The sequence below is a fragment of the Muntiacus reevesi genome, chromosome 3 (assembly GCF_963930625.1).
Source record: "Muntiacus reevesi chromosome 3, mMunRee1.1, whole genome shotgun sequence".
Lineage (NCBI taxonomy): Eukaryota > Metazoa > Chordata > Mammalia > Artiodactyla > Cervidae > Muntiacus > Muntiacus reevesi.
Window position 1 is genome coordinate 270,079,724 of NC_089251.1, and position 17,640 is coordinate 270,097,363.

Below are 17,640 nucleotides of genomic sequence, written 5' to 3' on the forward strand. Positions count from 1 at the left end.
CTCTGACAGGCACCATAAGATAAGGTGGACGTTGCAGTACCACAAAAGAACAAATATTACATTGAGGGGTTAAACAGGATGAAAGCATGCATTGTTCACAGTAGACTATATTTGGTCCACCTGAATGATTCATTTGTATACGAAGTCTTTTTGAATCATTAGTAAACAAAAAAACCTAAGGGGAGGGTAAACAAGCCAGCACAGAATAGGTGGAATTGTTTTCTGGTCGAGTTAAAGTAACAATGGAGGTGGCAGCAAGGGCTCTCCAAATTTCTGGCTGTCAAAAAGTTTTACCCTTAGTTGTATAGGACAACATGGGGGGAACAAATTGATTATAATGCCATCTGCTGGGCACCAATGGCCAAGGGAGGGAATCATTATTTTAATTGCTAAGCCTACTGACAGCTCCTAGATTCTGACTTGGATTTGGATTGCTCCAGTCTTGTACCGAATAATTTCCACCTCCCGGTATTCTATAATCTATGTTTGAATTATAAGTACAAGATTTCCATACTGGGTATCCCAGGCGGTTGTCTATAGTTTTCCATATGACATCTGACGGAGCAACATCAATACAATTTGGATATTTTGGTGGAGCATTAAGGAACAAAGATTTATAGGGGTCAAGGACCCCAGGCATATGAGCCTGTAATATCCAAACCAGCCGATCTCCTGTATTGTCTGAAAATTTTGATGCTGGAGAATCTGTCAGAATTGTTTTGGAGGCTCCAACACGTCCCTCCTTAGAGGGAGTGATGAGATCACTTGTATGACTATGGGGGAAGTTAAAGCAAAGGGGAAGGTCATCTGTTAATCCCCTAAAAGTATAGTTAAAATTGATGGGATAATGATCTTTATCATAAGAACTATAGGATCCTCCCAAGAGATGAGGCTGGTCTGTGTTGACCCGTATAGGGTCGCTGTTCCAAGTAACTACTTGGAAGGTCAGGGGACCAGGGAAATATGCCCAGTATTTTTCTGAAGTAGAGGAGGTAGCACTTGCCTGACAAGACAGTAAAGCAAGCATAGCAATAAAAACCCTTTCGGGAGAGGCTGAAGATCCCTGCAGGGAAACTATTCCCTGTGCTTGATGACAGACTGACTTAATTTGTCCCCATGTGGGTATGGAGGCTTGTTGAGTTGTCCGCGCAGGACGTCCTGGTGGTCTTCTGCGACGTGAAGGAGTAGGAGGTTGGGCGCCATCTTTCATGCAAAGCCATGACATCTGTTTAGTGGGTGGATCCGCCGTTGGTTCCTCCGGGATCTCTGTTGCCGGTCATTTCCAAGTCTGCTGGACTTCCCGGGTGAGTGACCGAGGCGAGGGCAGAGGAGTGCTCTTCCTCTTTTGTGGCTGAGGCTGCGAGGGAACCGGAGGTCTGGGGGACTTCGACATGGCAAATCAGTCTGTCTGGGATCTAAATTGGCGAGTCAGCACCCTGTGGGAAAATACAAGCATACCCTCGCCCACTGGTTAGCAAGGGATCAGGTCCCTTCCATAGTCCGGAAAGGAGGTCTTTCCACTTTACTAAAGGTTTCATATCTTTTTGTTCTGGGTTCCAGTGACGGAACATAGCTGTTAAACCGGCTTGATCAGCGTTAAGGTTATTGAGCACAAAGAGGGCGTGCTGCAAAACGTGGTGTGGAGAACTGTATTTGAACTGCCCTTCTTGTAATTTAGAAATTTGTGTTTTAAGTGTCTGATGTGCCCTTTCTACAATTGCTTGTCCCTGGGGATTGTAAGGAATTCCTGTAGAGTGGGATATACCGAATTGGGCACAGAAATTTTTAAGGGACTTAGATGTATAAACTGGAGCATTGTCTGTCTTAATTGATTTTGGCATTCCTAAATAGGAAAAACAGGCAAAAAGATGTTGAACTACATCTTTATAGGCTTCTCCCATTCTGGCAGTAGCCACAATGACATGGGAGAAGGTATCTACAGTAACATACACAAAGGATAGTTTTCCAAAAGAAGGAACATGTGTTACATCCATCTGCCAAAGCACATTAGGTAGTAAGCCACGGGGATTTACCCCAAAAAGCAAAGCGGGAACTGAAGTAGGGCAAAGTTGACATGTTCTAACAATCTCGAGTGCAGATTCCCTAGGAATGTGGAACTGGTATTGAAGGGCAGTTGCATTTTGATGATGCATAGCATGTGAGGCTTTAGCATCTTCAAAATCACTGGCCACTATGGTTCGGGTTAGCAAATCTGCCTCTTGGTTAAACGTATGGAGGGGTCCAGGTAAATTAGAATGAGCTCTTATATGTCCAACATAGAATTGTTTTGACCTTTTCCAAATTTGCTGTTGAAGGGTAGATAACAATATAAAAATTGTGGTTTTATTTTCTGGTAAAACAGCCGTTTCAATTTGAGGGAACAACCTAACTACATACTGTGAGTCAGAAAATAAATTAAAAGCCTGGTCTAAAAACTCTTTGAACGCCTCTATCACGGCTGTTAATTCTGCTTTCTGGGCTGATGTTTCCCCAGTATTTAAAACCCTTTTTGAAGTCTGGGTGACAATAGCAGCCTTTCCATTAGAAGACCCATCTGTAAACACCAACATTGCCCCCTCGATAGGGGAAACTTGACACCTTTCTTGAAATATCACCGGATGTCGTGAGAGGAAATTTAATAAAGGACTAGCAAGTAAATGGTGTAAAATTTGTCCTGGATAATTACCAATGACAATCGGCCAGTCTTCATTTAATGATAGAAGGGCATTTAGTTGCTCTTTATTATAAGGCACTATGATTTCAGATGGTTCTTTTCCAAACATTTCAATGCTTCTATGTCTCCCTTTAATTATTAAAGTAGTCACTAGTCCTGGATAACAGGCCACAACCTTTTTGGCCGTGACAGGTAAATGCAACCATTCTAGGGGACCCTCTTGCCAAAGCACCCCTGTAGGGGCCACAGCTGTGGGCAACACTATAAATTGCCATGCCATACTATAATCAAGTCTCTTAATATAATTTTTATCTAAAGCTTCTTCTACCTTCATTAAGGCTTCCCTGGCTGCAGGTGTCAGCATTCTAGCAGAGGTGGGGTCTGGATCCCCTTGAAGAATGTCAAAGAAAGGCTTAAGATCAGAAGTAGTCAACTTTAAAAAGGGCCGAATCCAATTTATATCCCCTAACAACTTTTGATAATCATCTAAAGTAACCAAATTATCTTTTCTAAGCTGCAAAGGTACATGAGTAACTGTTTCATTATTTAGGATTCTTCTCACATATGTTATAGGCATATTCACTTGGATTTTTTCAGGGGCCACCTTTAGGCCCCAGCGATTCAAAGTCTCTTGCAATTTAATCAAAACTTACTGTAAATAAACCCTATCCGGGTGTGCTAGCAATATATCATCCATATAGTGGACTAGATAGACATCCCGATGTTTCTCCCTGATACCTTGTAGGGCAGCGTCCACAAACTTTTGACACAATGTGGGACTATTTTTCATACCCTGGGGAAGAACCTTCCATTGAAATCTCTGATGAGGTTGTCTAAAATTTTCTGAGGGAAGACTAAAGGCAAATCTCTTTTTATCTTGAGGGTCTAAGGGAATAGTAAAGAAGCAATCTTGAAGATCAATCACTATAACATTGTAGCCTTGGGGAACAGCCACAGGGGAGGGAAGGCCAGGCTGTAAGGCTCCCATATCTTACATAGTGGCATTTATTGCTCTTAGATCTTGCAAGAGTCTCCATTTCCCCGATTTTTTTTTTATTACAAAAACTGGCATGTTCCATGGACTATTTGAAGACTCTATATGTCCAGCCTTTAATTGTTCTCTCACTAACTGTCGTGCTGCTGAAAGTTTTTCTGAATTTAAAGGCCATTGTTCCACCCACACCGGATCAGGAGATTTCCAGACTATGGGGTCAGCAGCGAGAACAATGGCCTCTCTTATAAATTTGGATATCTTAAGCCTTGTCTCTCTCTTCTTATTTTTGGGACAACTGGCTCAATTTGTCTCTCTTGATCTTTACTCAGACCCATAAAAGGATTATAACTTATCTGCGACATCTGTGCAGCCACCTTTTCATCTGGGCAATACAGCAAAACTCCCATCTGAGCAAAAATATCTCTCCCAATGAAGGAATTACATAAGGTTGAAAATGTCCCTGGCAGTCTTTATCTACATACCAAAGTAAAATTTGTGAGCTCTTTGTCACTGAAGGTGCTCTACCAATGCCAACCAACTCATTAGCTGTGGTTTGAGTTGGCCAAGCACTGGGCCAGTCACTGCCCGCAATACAGGAAATGTCTGCTCCCGTGTCTAGCAGGCCAGTCACCTTTTTACCATTAACTAGAATTGTCTTCATAGGTCTTTTTTGAGTAACTTGTGTAACCCAAAAGGCATAATCACTTGAATCAGACCCCCTGTCCCAACACTTGGCAGCTGAAGCTGCTTTTCTTGTGTCAGCATGACAAGGTAGCATCAGCAACTGAGCTATTTTCTGTCCTTTATAGATTTGAATAGTCTTAGTGGGGGGAGACACCATTATTTGAATTTCACCAGTATAGTCTGAGTCTATGACTTCTGGAATCACTGTGATCCCATGTAAGGATGTGGGGCTCCTGCCTATTAATAGTCCCATCGTTTCTCTAGGCAAAGGGCCATGAACACCAGTGGGAACTTTCACAGCGGTGGAGTCAGGTGTTAGTATTGTTGTGACGGTGGAACAGAGGTCCAGTCCTGCACTGCTTGGGGTTGCTCTGATGAGTTCTGTGACGGGACGAAGGGTATGAATGGGTTTAATGTCGTTGCCCCAATATTCAAGCCTGAAAAGGTTTAGAAGTGTAAGCAGGGGCGTTGTCAGTTTTAAGACATTAAGATAGCACAAGTCTAACAGTGAGGGGTTATTTTTGGTAGAAGCAGAATGAGCTTTTATATGTACCATAATCTTAAATAACACTTATTTATTGAAAGATTCATTCTAAGAAAACTTTTTTCTCTTAACATAGAGAGTAGACTAAATTCCAGTCTGTTACCAATTTACTGGATAGCAAACAAACAAATTTTTTTAGTTAATCTTAGAAAAGTCTTTTTATAAATCTCGAAGAACCAGCAGTATTTTTTTAAAAGGCATGAGAGTGAAACCATACAAGGCATGTTTAAAATCTAATTAAATTGTAGCCTGGTCATTGCTGTGACTTCTAACACTTTAACGTGATAGCTAAAATTATAACTGACAATATTTTACCAGGACATATCAGATTTTCATGAATTTCACATAATTTCTAGGATATCTATATAAGTAACATCAACCATACAATATAACCTGAAGATTTATCACTCCTCCAACAGTAATTCCCATGCAATTTAACAGGTCAAATGAACTCAGGTAGTTTAATAGCTCTTTGGGATGTCTCAGGGGCCCTCTGAAGCATCCCAAAGTCAGCTAGAAGTCAAGTTATTTAGGCAGTTTTGTCAATAAATATCAAAAGGGTTTATAGTACTCTGTCAGGTAGAATCATATAGATCACTGTGAAATAATATATTTACTTAGCCAAAGTAAAAAAGATTTTAAAGGTAAACATAGAACAGACCACTTTAGAGGTAAAGAAACTTAAAATCCATTATCAAAGGCAGTTCAACGTCTCAAGAAAACTTGTATTTATGCACAAAACTCTTCCCTTGGAGTGTACTTTCCATCAAGCCTTCTTAACACTTTTTGTACCCATTACTTTGTTCTCCCATCCTGAAACAGCCACCTGTAAGTCAGACTTACTTTCTTTTCCCTTCGTAAAATGTAACTTTATTTTTTATACCTTTTTTACTGAACACACACATCCTACTTTCTTTAAGCAACCAAGAATTTACCTTTATATTAGCACTCTATAGATTGGTGAACATAAATACCAGTGATAATTTCTAAAAAATTTCTAATGAACATCTCAGGATGGCATCAAACATTATTTATTAATAGTCTAAAATCTTTCGTTTCTCTGTAAGTTAGTATTCAGTAATGAATGTTTCAGAATCTTATTTTATTTGGAAATGACCAAGCTATTTAATAAACTTCTGCTATTAGTTTAGCACAACTTTAGAAATTTAGGTTACCAAAACCTAGAGAAACTGTTTTAGACAGATATTTTTAATCTTAATAAAGTTTAAAAGCTCATATCTCACTTACCTTCTTTTTTTTTAAGTTTCTTACTTGAGGTACTTTCCTTGCTGACAAACTTGTAACAGATATTACAGTATAACAACATTTAACTTATAATAAACCTAGGCATAATGAAAATATTTTACTAGATGTTAATTACTCTAAGACATGTCTATATTAGATAGGTCAACAAACAAACATTAATATCAGGTATTTAATATTGAATATTTTTTAGTTTACCTGAACCTGGAATTTATTGTTTAATTTAGAATTATTTGATTTGTAAGCACTTACCTTTTTTTTTTAAGCCAATTAAATAGAGCTCTTTTACAAATTAACCTAAAAAATACTACCCAAAGACAAAGATATACCAAGACATATTTAGACACAGTGCGAGATCTAGCTTCATATTTTAAGTTTGGTGATGAATTAGATATTATAATATAAAATTTACTAGTTTATAAAAAAGTTGAAATAAATAAAAATTTTTAAAGGCTTTTCCCCTTTTTCTCTCAGTCTCAGGAGTTAGAGATGGTCTAGATAAGTGTTCCCTGGTCTCAAGGCACAGGGAAAGAAAATCAAGTTCTAACAAAAAGCAAAATAGCCATCAAAAATCACAACACAGAACACAGAGTTAAAACACACACATATAAACCTGGCAGTCCTCATCAGACACTCCCTTAAATACAAGAATACAGTCTCTCAGAAAACCTTCTAGATAGACACAGAACTTCAGATGTCTTCAAAGATTTTAAGGAGGAAAGGAAAAGGAGAAGGAGGAGGAGGCGGGAAAGGGGGGGGCAAAAAGGGTGGCCTTACAGACGTCTCCTGCCACCTGCAGGTACCCAGGCATCCAGAGAAGGGAGGACTGGAACTCGGCCCTACCGGAATTCGAGTTCTCTGCCAAGAGGAGGTGATCAGTCTCCAATCCTCAGCTCAAGCTGAGGCCCTTCGACCAAATTACTGGGGGATTAGAAAAACGGGAGGGATAGGAAGGGCTAAGGAGAGGACAGAGAGAGGGAAGGGGAAAGAGGTCAATAAAGTCTCTTGTTCCTTACTAGTCGGGGCACTCTGGCCAGTTGTCTGTGTCAGGAGGAGACCAGGGACAAAAGGGTCCCAGTTGCGGCCGCTGGGTCTGGTCCATTGGCAGGCAAGCTGGCCTCTGAGTACCCTGAGTGGTCAGGATGTCAGTCTCAGGGAAGAAGAGTTCCCACCAGTTGCAGGAAGGGGGACCCCTTCTAGGGCCCGTAACTGAGCTCTTATAAATGAATTGTCGGAGGAGACACATGTGCTGAGAAAGCAAGAGATCTCATTGGAAAGAGCACCGGGGTGGAGGGCAGGAGGGTAAGGGAACCCAGGAGAACTGCTGTCTTCTGGAAAACAAGGACATTGCTCTTGGACAAAGGGGGAAAAGGACTGAACACTGGTCTTTTTAACTTTAATTCCTCTGTAGTTAAGAAGTTGCATTATGATTCCAATAAAAAGTTGTCTTTCTTTTAACTCACTGTTACCCATTTTTGTTGCTAATTAGAAGAAGAAAAAAAGAGAAAAAAGGAAGAGGCTTAATTTAGAGAAGGAAACTGAAACGTACCCACTTTTCTTACCCTACCTTTCTTATGTAGGGGGGCCTGTAGCGCCCTAGTAGGGTTGTAAAGAAGAAACCTAAAGCCTACCCACTTTTCTCACCCTACCTATCTTATGCAGGGGGCCCTGCAGCACCCTAGTGGGGTCCTAGCCGTCCTGAAAACTGAACAATGGGGGGGGGGGCTTACCTGCGGGTTCCCTGTTCGTGGTGCCACTTGCCGGGATCCAGCCTCGACATGATCCAGGGGGTACCCTCAGGATGAACGGCGTCGGCGAGAGAGAGAGAGAGACGTGAGACTAGCCTTGATAGGCCCAAGTCTGTGTTTTACTTTCTGACAACCGGTTTTATACCCTTTCACAGAATGTTTTTAAGGTACAAGATGTTTACTCATGATTTCACAGGATTAGCATTACATCATTTTGAATTTTAGGAAAAGCAGGATTTTTTTGCTTTCTAATTCTATAGTAATTTTTAGTACATGATCTTCTGGCCTTGAGGCTATTAACATTTTATGCAGGTCAAGTGATTGTAAACCTATTTTCCGATTTTATGGTGACCTTAACTGAAAGGTAACAGGGTCATAGGGAAACAGTACAGAGTAGAATTATATTCTTGTTAATACAAAAATTAATCTTACTGCAAAAGTTGTCAGTTGCGTTTATCTAAGAAGTTTACCCCATACAGACTCTGCGGCTTCAGTGAGGCAACTTCTGCCTAGTATTCCTGGCTAACAATTAACAACCGTCTCATTGTTACCACACTAGGGCTAAGTTCTTATTTGTCTAGATCTTTAACTATATTAACAATGGTTTTTATAACACAACCTTAGCACATTAAAGGCAAAAATACAGCAAGCAAAACACAGCAAGCAAATCACAACCCAATAACCACCTATAGAATAATTTTCTTATGTTTTCTAATAGGACTCCTTTACCCCTTAAAAGGGCTCTATGTCTATTAGGGCTTTTATATAATCAGGTTCTTCATGCTATTTTATGATTAGGATATTATAAGCAATCATGCATATTAGTACCAAGCGCATAAATGCATTTGGCTAACAAAACTACCAGCAGAGGTGTTTGAATTAAAACACTCCTTTCACCCTGAATAATCTCATAAAAAACTACCACCTGGGAAACTTATTGATTAAAGTTCTAAATTGATTCTTATTTGGGAAGAGATCGGGGAAGGCCTTCCTGTCTGTGTCAGAGAAATTAGGGAGTAGTCCACTGAGGCAGGCATCAGAAAGACAGATATCATCTTTAAGGTTAGAGCCGGGGGCAGCTTTTCAAAATCCCTGAAAACCTGATCTGCCTTGCCTGTCAGGCTTTCTCCTCGTGACCTTGTCATGGGTGGGATCTTGTGAACTAGCCTTTTCGAAAACCCCTGAAAACCTGATTCGTCTTGCCCATCAGGTTTTCTCCCTCATGGCCTTGTTAGGGGTAGGGTTTCGTGAGCTGACTTTTTCGAAACCCCTGAAAACCTGATTCGCCTTGCCTGTCAGGATTTCTCCCCTATGGCCTTTTTAGGGGTAGGGTCTCATGTGTTGGCTCCCGGCAACAGGCGGTGCTGCTGGGCTTGCCCAGGAGCTGCCTGACAGACTCTGGCTCACCCGAGCTCTCTGACGGTGCAGGGGGCAGGAACAAACGTGTGCATGTGGTTCTGCCTTGGCCTGGGAGTGTGGAGCCCCTCGCTGGCCCCCAGGCTCAGGGGCAAGGACCCTGAGAGAGGACCACCCTGAGGCGTTTTTTCTTAATAGAAAAATACTGCAAAAATTGTTTAAAGTATCTAGAAATATAGGCAGGGCCAGTGTCTGTTTTAACAGAACTAGGAGTTTATGGTGGAGGTTTCTGTATCTAGGAATACAAAAACTCAATATTTAGAATCAGAGACTATATTAATGGGGTAAGGATATAGGCAAATAACTTGAATAAGAGCATATAATTTATTTCATTGAGCAGAATGAAATTTAGTGTAAAAGACTTGTATTTTTCAACAGACCAGAAAGAAGCTTCGGCGTTTTTTAGTCCCATTTATATAAAAAAACCTCAGCTTGTGGTATAGGCTGTGAGTTGATAATGCGAGAAATAATAAATCTAGTGTTTTTGAAGAAATTTCACAGCTTACCAGAAGGATCATGATATGAAATTTTTCTACAGTATTTTAGAAAAGTTATTTGGAAACCAGTATATGTTGGTAATGTGTTCTCAAATCGAGACTTATTCGTAATAAGGTTTTATTAAAGTATAAAGGAGATAGAGAAAGCCTCTGACATAGGCATCAGAAGGGGGCGGAAAGAGTGTCCCCCTGCTAGTCTTTGGCCAGATGTCATATAACTACCAGCAGTCTGTTAATTAGAGAAAGGAAATGTCTCAAAACTGAAGAGAATAGCACCAGGCCCCTCACCTACAACATGTACTCTGCGAAAACCTAAGCACCGGGTGAGTTGTCTCCGGCCACAAAATGATTGACATGAATCTTGAAGAAAGGCAGGTTTTCTAGCAAATACACTTTCATTCACATAACTTAAGAGAACATTTGCATGAGTAAACATACCAGTTTGTCAAGTCTGAATATGAGTCTTAGGCAGAACCAACTTGAAGACAGAGTCTGGGGTAAATGTATAGCACATTAACACAGTATTTTAAGAGAAACCTCTTTGCAAATTCATATAGAGAAGAAGAAAAATTATACATACATATATATATATATATATATATATACACACTTACTACAACTGACTTCCAGTTAGCTGTGGTAGAACAGGAAAAAGAATATCCAACTCTGTATTCTTAACATTATGAAAATATTATTCGTTTTATTGTTTACAGTCATCCAATTCTAACTTTCTGAAGTAAGCATTCAGAAAAATAAAAAAACTGTCTAACTACTAGGCGGTCTCCCATCCAAGTACTAACCAGGCCCGAACCTGCTCAGCTTCCCAGATCAGAGGAGACAGGGCACGTTCAGGGTGGTATGTCGTTAGACCGAGGCAGCTGCCAGGTGCCCTAAGAGCTCTGCATTGCACCTCCCTTTTTGTTCTGACCTGCTGGTCGGGCCTTGAACCGCAGCTCTCCACGGGGGGCGCGCGCTGCACTTGAGCCAGCCGCACGACCCGTGACTGGACTCCGGCCGGCCAGGCCCTGCAGCTCGGAGAGCAGCCGACACCGCCCCAGCCCCGCACACCGCCACCCCCAGCCAGCACCCGCCTGGCCCGGCCCGGGGCGCTTCTGGGAACCTGAGCGGCCTTGCGAGCCTGCGGGAGCTGGGTGGGGCAGCGAGCGGCGCCGCACCGCTCCCCCCCCACCGCCCCCCACCATCCCGTTTGCTACTCAGGGTTCACGTGGCTCCGGAGGTGTGTCGCTTTGGCCCGGGGCCGCGGTCCTCGGAGCCTCCTGCGGGACACCTTTTCGGGATGGGTAGAAGCATTTCCCACTACAGACAAAAGAGCCCACACAGTGGCCCAAATCCTCCTCACAGAAATTATCCCCAGGTTTGGCCTGCCTTCATCCCTACAGTCTGATAATGGCCCAGAATTTACATCCAAGGGCACCCAACAACTTCCTCAATTCTTACAGACACCCTGGAAATTTCACATTCCATACCCTCCCCGGTCCTCAGGAAAGGTAGAAAGGATGAGTAGAACAATCAAAAAAACCCTTACCAAACTAACCCTCGAGGTACATCTGAATTGGAGTAAACTTTTACCAATTGTTTTCCTCAGAATACAGGCTTTGCCCAGAAAGCCCCTGGGGCTGAGCCCCTTTGAGGTGATGTATGGAAGGCCCATGCTCCCTCCTGGACTCCCCCCTGAGCCTCCTCCCATACCAAGCTTCCTACACTCCCCCCTCTGCTGACGCAACTCCGCAATGCCCTCTGGAAATACATCAGTCACAATCTGCCTGCCCCTGACCCCCAAGCCTCCCTGCCCCCTTTACAAATTGGGGACATGGCCTATCTGTCTGATCATCCCCAGGGTGACCTAACCCCACAGTGGCAGGGACCATTCAAAGTCATCCTCCTTGCCCCAACTGCAGCTAAACTCAAAAAGGTCGCCTCCTGGGTACACCTCTCTCATCTAAAATGGGTCACCTCCAATCCTGCGCTGCCCTCCTTAAATGACACCTATCAGGTCTCCCGCACAGCACCCACCTCCTTAAAATTCACCCAGCGACAACCCCTGCCAACTATCGGAGAGGACACTGAATGACCTGGACTCTCTTCAACCTACAACTGCTCCTGACCCAACTACTACAAGACCTCTGGATCAGCGCCCCAACAGGAACTTCCTTCAAAGACCTGACTGCACTGGTGTCTCAACTGTGGCTCCAGGGAACCTTCTACAACCTGACTCCAGACGAAACTGATTTCTTTACTCTCATTCTCTACATCATTCTACATCCTAATGAGCACTGTTCCTCCTCAGATTCAAATCACCACCAACTTGGGGCCTTCTGCCCCTCACCCTGACTGACCTCTCCCTGTCTCTCTAACTATAGCTGCACTCCTAATCTTAATCCTTGCTGTAGGCCTAGTAACTGTCTCCCCTCAGGACTGGCCACCTATTCTTCATCTTTCCGTGGGTATCGCCTACATTGCTAGCTGGGTTCTACTCCTAGGGTGCTATTTCCTCTGTACTGTCTAACTAACAGCCCCATGACTCCCCTGCTCCTTATCCTTGCTGCACTCCCCAGCCTCCTGGCTACTCCCTGCCCCTGCTCAGACATTTATTCCTACGTACATTCCTCATGTTACAATACAGCTCCAAAACCATGCACCATGACATGAACCTCGGGGGCGGGAAGTCCAAATCCCTACTCACTGTCAAAGTACAAAAGAGAGGGAGTTTCATGAGTACCTGCCATAAGCCAAATGGAAGAAACATATGTTTCTATCCCATTACCCACTGGGGGTACTCAGACGGGGGTGGGGTACTAGATCAAAATCGGGAAAAGAAACAAGAACAAGTTACAAAGAACATAATTTCCCGGTTACAGTTGACCCCTGAGCCTTACAAACACCTAGACCTCCTTTCCCAATTACGGCCTCTCCTAAAACCTACCTCTGGCAACCAACACCTTCCCCGCCTTCTCAACTCTTCCTTTCAATTCTTCCAGTACACACCACACACATCCCAGTGTTGGATATGCATGTCACTCTCTCCCTCACCACACAGAGCCATTCCCTTACCCTCAACCTGGCTGTCACAGGGCAACTGTACTTCCCCTTCCCAACAGAAAACTACACAACTCATTGGGCCAGTCTCTGACAATGTCCTTACTCTCAGCCTCTTCAAACCTAACCTGTATTGACTACTCTAGTCCCAACTGCACTGGTCTTACAAACTCCACTCCCTCCTTCTGTTCCACTTGGGTTCTCTGGAACAGCACAAATAATTGCACCAATCCAGGAATCTTCATTCTCTGTGGGACCTATGCATATTCATGCCTCTCCTTAGACCCCCGTGGACCCTGCATCTTGGTCTTCCTGACCCCAGGCCTAACATTCCTCGAAGAGGGAGAGCTAGAACAAAGAGTTTACCCCCCAAGGGGAACTTTCCCACAGAAAAAGATGAGCTGTCATCGCCCCCCCCCCCTCCTGGTTGGGACTGGCATAGATAGCAGCAGCCCTAAGGCACCGGGATGGGAGGCATCTCGACCTCTGCCCATTTCTATTACAAGCTGTCCCAAGAACTTAATGAAGACATGGAGCAGGTAGTAGAGTCCTTCGTTTCAATCCCCAAACAAATTAACTCATTAGCTTCTGTGGCCCTACAAAATAGGCGAGCCCTGGACCTTCTCACTGCAGAAAAGGGAGGGACCTGCCTTTTCCTAGGAGAGGACTGCTGCTATTTTGCTAATGAAACGGGGATAGTCCAGGGTCGAGTCAGAGAACTTAGAGACAGAATTGAATGCCGCAGAAAGAGTTAGAAAACCTTTACATTCCCCAAAACCTGTTCCCACAGATCCTCCCTTGGCTGCTCCCTTTCTGGGGCCATTAGTATTTATCACTCTATTCCTCTTATCTGGACCCTGTCTCTTTAATCTCTTTCAAAGGTTTCTCCAAGAACGGATTCGGGCCATCTCTTGAGATCAGGTCAAGACTGTTTTCTTCTTCTCGAGAGCCTCACCTCAAGCTCAGAAAAAAGGAGACTGTGGGCCCTAGGACGATCCTCCATTCCAGACCCAAAACCGTCGCACCATCCGGCAGGAAGTAGCCAGAGAGATAAGGCGCCCTTCTCCCCCCCCCCCTTTTTTTTTTATGATTTCAGGGTCTGGAATGAAGGAGTCTTTTGGGCCTAGAAAAGAGAGCAACAGTCTCAAAGGCCCCTTGCTGAATCATCTAACTTTGGAGAAAACAAAGCATAATTTTAGTTCCATCCTGATGCTCCAGGCCAGTTGCATCTATCTGGGACTTATCACCCCCTGTCCGGAAACCTACCACCCCCTACACCCGCCCAGAAGACTTATCACCCTCTGCCCAACTATAGAGTGTCATTTCAACAAAAGAATACTTAAAATATCCCGCCTGATTGACGTTTCCCTTATTGCTTCCACAAACCTCCCTATAAGTATGAAGCCTCCCTGATCCCTCTCGGTGCTCAGCCTTGTCGTTAGGCCGACTGTCGCCCCTCCTTGCCTGAACAAAGGCAACCTACTTCTGTTGAGGTCGGCTCTCCTTTTCTGCCTGGCCGGAACTATGCCTTACAGATGTCACTGAGGGTGGTGCTTTCTGGAGGTCTTTAGCGCAGCCATGGCCTGTATTGGAACGTCTTCCTCTTAGGGCTTTTGTTGTTTCCATTTTGAATGTCGGGGGCCCCCTTGGGTCGAATTTTCCGAGGAAAAAGTTTGTTGGATCCACCTGGGGAAATACAAGCATATCCTTTTCCCTGTAAGATTAGTTTCCCAGATTTCCATTGTTTCATTAACCCGTCTTGGTACCAAATGGGCAGGGGAAGAGACGTGTCCTTCAGTTCCTCGAAATGCCTTTCTGCCCTGGTTAAAATATTTCCCTGTGGCAGGTTTAAAAACTTTAAAATGAATAAAGCTGTATTAACAATAGTGATGGGTTGAGAAAATATCTTATGTTGGAATCTAGTAAAGTCTGCTCTGGATAAGGAAGACAGCAGTGTTCCTGTGTATTCCCCTTTCTTTAAGTTCTTTTTATTTGTAACTTTAGTGTGTGAGGTGCTCGTTCGACTATGTCTCGTGTCTGTGGATTATAAGGAACACTTATAATATGTTTAATAGAAAAAGATTGTAAAAATTGTTTAAAGTATCTAGAAATATAGGCAGGGCCAGTGTCTGTTTTAATAGAACTAGGAGTTTATGGTGGAGGTTTCTGTATCTAGTAAAACAAAAACTGAATATTTAGCACCAGAGACGTTATTAATCGGGTAAGGATATAAGCAAATAACTTGAATAAGAGCATATAATTAATTTTGTTGAGCAGAATGAAATTTAGTGTAAAAGACTTTGTATTTTTTAAGAGGCCAGAAAGAAAGAAGCTTTGGCATTTTTAGTCCCATAAGAATCACCTGGGCCACTTACTGGATTTCATTTTGTTATCTAGTGCCTAGCACAGTTTCTAGGACAGAGTTGGAAATTAATAAATGTGTACATTCCTGGTATTATAGTCTAAAACTTGCAACACTAATAGTTGCAAACTTAAATGACCCTAATGGTTGTAGAATTTTCTTGCATCTACAAAAGACAGTCCTAGCTGACTGGGCTTAGGAATTTTTCTTCATCTACTTGGGACTTCTTTCCTCCTATCCCTCACTGTCAGATCCCTTGTGCTACCTGACTGCATCTATCCACAGTCTACACACCTAGTTTCTTCTTTGGCTCCAACGCAAAGTCAGAGGCTAGGAGTGAGAAGGTAATCCCCTGTGGCTACATCCCCACAGTAACACCCCCATAGGCCCCATCCTGCTCCTCACCTGAAAGCCCCTGCCATAGCTCCTGGGATGAAATGCCCCGGGTAGCCTTCCTACCTGAAGAAGGAAGAGGAACAAATACTGAGTCTAGATTTCACTTGGAAATTCAGATGATTAATGTGGGTCAGTCCTAGTCTACAGTTCATTGGAACACAGGGACATTTAAAGAAAACATTTGTGGGAGCTTAAAACTGGATTAGTTTTCCTGTTTGTTCATTATTTTTCTCATTATTATGAGTGTTAAAAAAAACCAAAAAAACCACCCAAACTTGAAATTTCACCAATGCTGGATTGTATTGAGGAGGGGAGAACTCACAAGTGCATACTCAATTTCACAGGAACCTGGGGAGTAAGGGAAGAGAATCAAGTGGGCTAGGGCCTGTGGGGAGAAACGTGCAGCTGGGGGCCGGCGGAGACCAAGTACACACAGCCTCCCAAAATGACGGTCTCAAGGGGACAGCACTCATTCTCAGCTGTTCAGGTTCTCTGCGTCTTAAGAAACTCACAACTTTGTCACTTTGAAGATAAATGATGAATGAAAATGGTAAGGGTGGCAGAGATGCAAAGCGGGGCCTGGAATGAAAGGTAACATAAACAGCACAGAAAGCAAGGGCACAGCTACACCAAGATGGAGACTCAGTGCGTGCTTCTTGCTTGTGGCATGACTACAGCTATCCAGGTTCACATGAGATGGCTCAGCATGATGCAACTTACAAATACCACATGTGCAAAATGAACCTAGAAACCAAAGAGAAACCATCACATGAAAAATGCGGGCCACAGAGGCAGGTTCTGTAAGGTTCAGAGTATGTGAGAATACATACTGAGAGTAATCCTTCCAAAATTAATGGAATGCTTTCTAACATAAATTAGAGAATAATGCTTTTTCCATTATTGACGAGTTTCAGAGATACCAAACACACTGCTTATCATGAAAATCCAGTAAAGTACGGATGACCATGAAGATAAATGAGAATCTTAATAATAATTCATTCCTGTGTCCATCAGAGGTGACTGAGTTCAAAAATAATTACAAAGCTCCACATCATCACATCTCAAAACGATTCAAATTACCCTCCCACCAACTGTCACCCAGAGTCTACCTTGACAATATTGGCAGGAGTGGCCCATTTATTTATTTATTTTCGCCCATCTCTGGCTAAGATTTTAAAAACCCAAGTTAGGCTATAAAAGGGTAGCAGTTTCTGTCACTTAGGACATTGTCTTCTCTTGAAACCAGTCACTTGCTACAAGGAAGAAACAGATGGTAATAGAAGTTAGTGACCTTATATCCTAATTCAACAATGACAAAAAATCTTCAGGATTCTTCTATGGCATTAAGAAACATTTTTATCTTACCGAGTTCATTCATTGCATGTCTATGCTCTTCATCAAATGAAAGTTTCATTAGAACACACACAGCAGGACAGATCTGATGTTCAACAGGAGCTGGCACTGAAAAATAAAGTTGACATAAACCATAATGCTTTGTTTTCTCAAAGTAGTGATGTTTATTATACCTAAAAAATACTGAGTTTGCAGATATACTTCTCATGCATGGTAGCTTAGTGAATCAACAAGTATTTGCTGAAGAGATGAATAACTACTATACACATGGAAAGGAAAATACAGGTAAAGGGCTTTCCTTGGTTCTGTAAAAATGTTTACCCCTCACCAGCCTTTCACCAAGTCTGCTGGACTAACTCCCATGTAGGTTTATGCTATAATTCAACTAATAACTTAAAAATTATACTGGTTATTTGAAATAATAAAAACATTTTGGTATAAAACTATTTATTTATAATTTATATTTTCAAAGCTGAAAGGCACATGGCTGTATAGAAATGTATAGAGAAACCTAGTGCAACTCTAGTAGAGAAAGTTTATTATATAGACACCAGATAGTAAATAAAAATTTAAAGGAAAAGTGTCTAAGAAAATGTACTTACACATTTAGTGCTATACATAAAGTTTCAAAACTGTTACTTGAAATAAAAAT

General features: G+C 42.6%; 1 protein-coding gene and 1 long non-coding RNA gene across 2 annotated transcripts in view; both read right to left on the bottom strand.

Annotated features, from left to right (window-relative positions):
* Positions 1-362: 362 nt before the first annotated feature.
* On the bottom strand, positions 363-8,479 carry LOC136165523 (uncharacterized). Its single transcript, XR_010662542.1, has 2 exons — positions 7,890-8,479; positions 363-1,436 (listed from the first exon to the last, which is right to left on the bottom strand). It is a non-coding gene; the product is annotated as an uncharacterized lncRNA (long non-coding RNA).
* A 1,149-nt stretch (positions 8,480-9,628) lies between these two features.
* LOC136165525 (adenomatous polyposis coli protein-like) overlaps positions 9,629-17,640 on the bottom strand; it is a 39,413-nt gene continuing 31,401 nt past the window's right edge. Inside the window, exons 7-9 of the mRNA XM_065932024.1 lie at positions 17,001-17,096; positions 15,645-15,698; positions 9,629-14,563 (exon numbers count right to left, since the gene is read on the bottom strand). Of these exons, the coding sequence (XP_065788096.1) occupies positions 14,445-14,563; positions 15,645-15,698; positions 17,001-17,096 (269 nt within the window). The 3' untranslated portion in view covers positions 9,629-14,444. The remainder of the gene's footprint in view (positions 14,564-15,644; positions 15,699-17,000; positions 17,097-17,640) is intronic.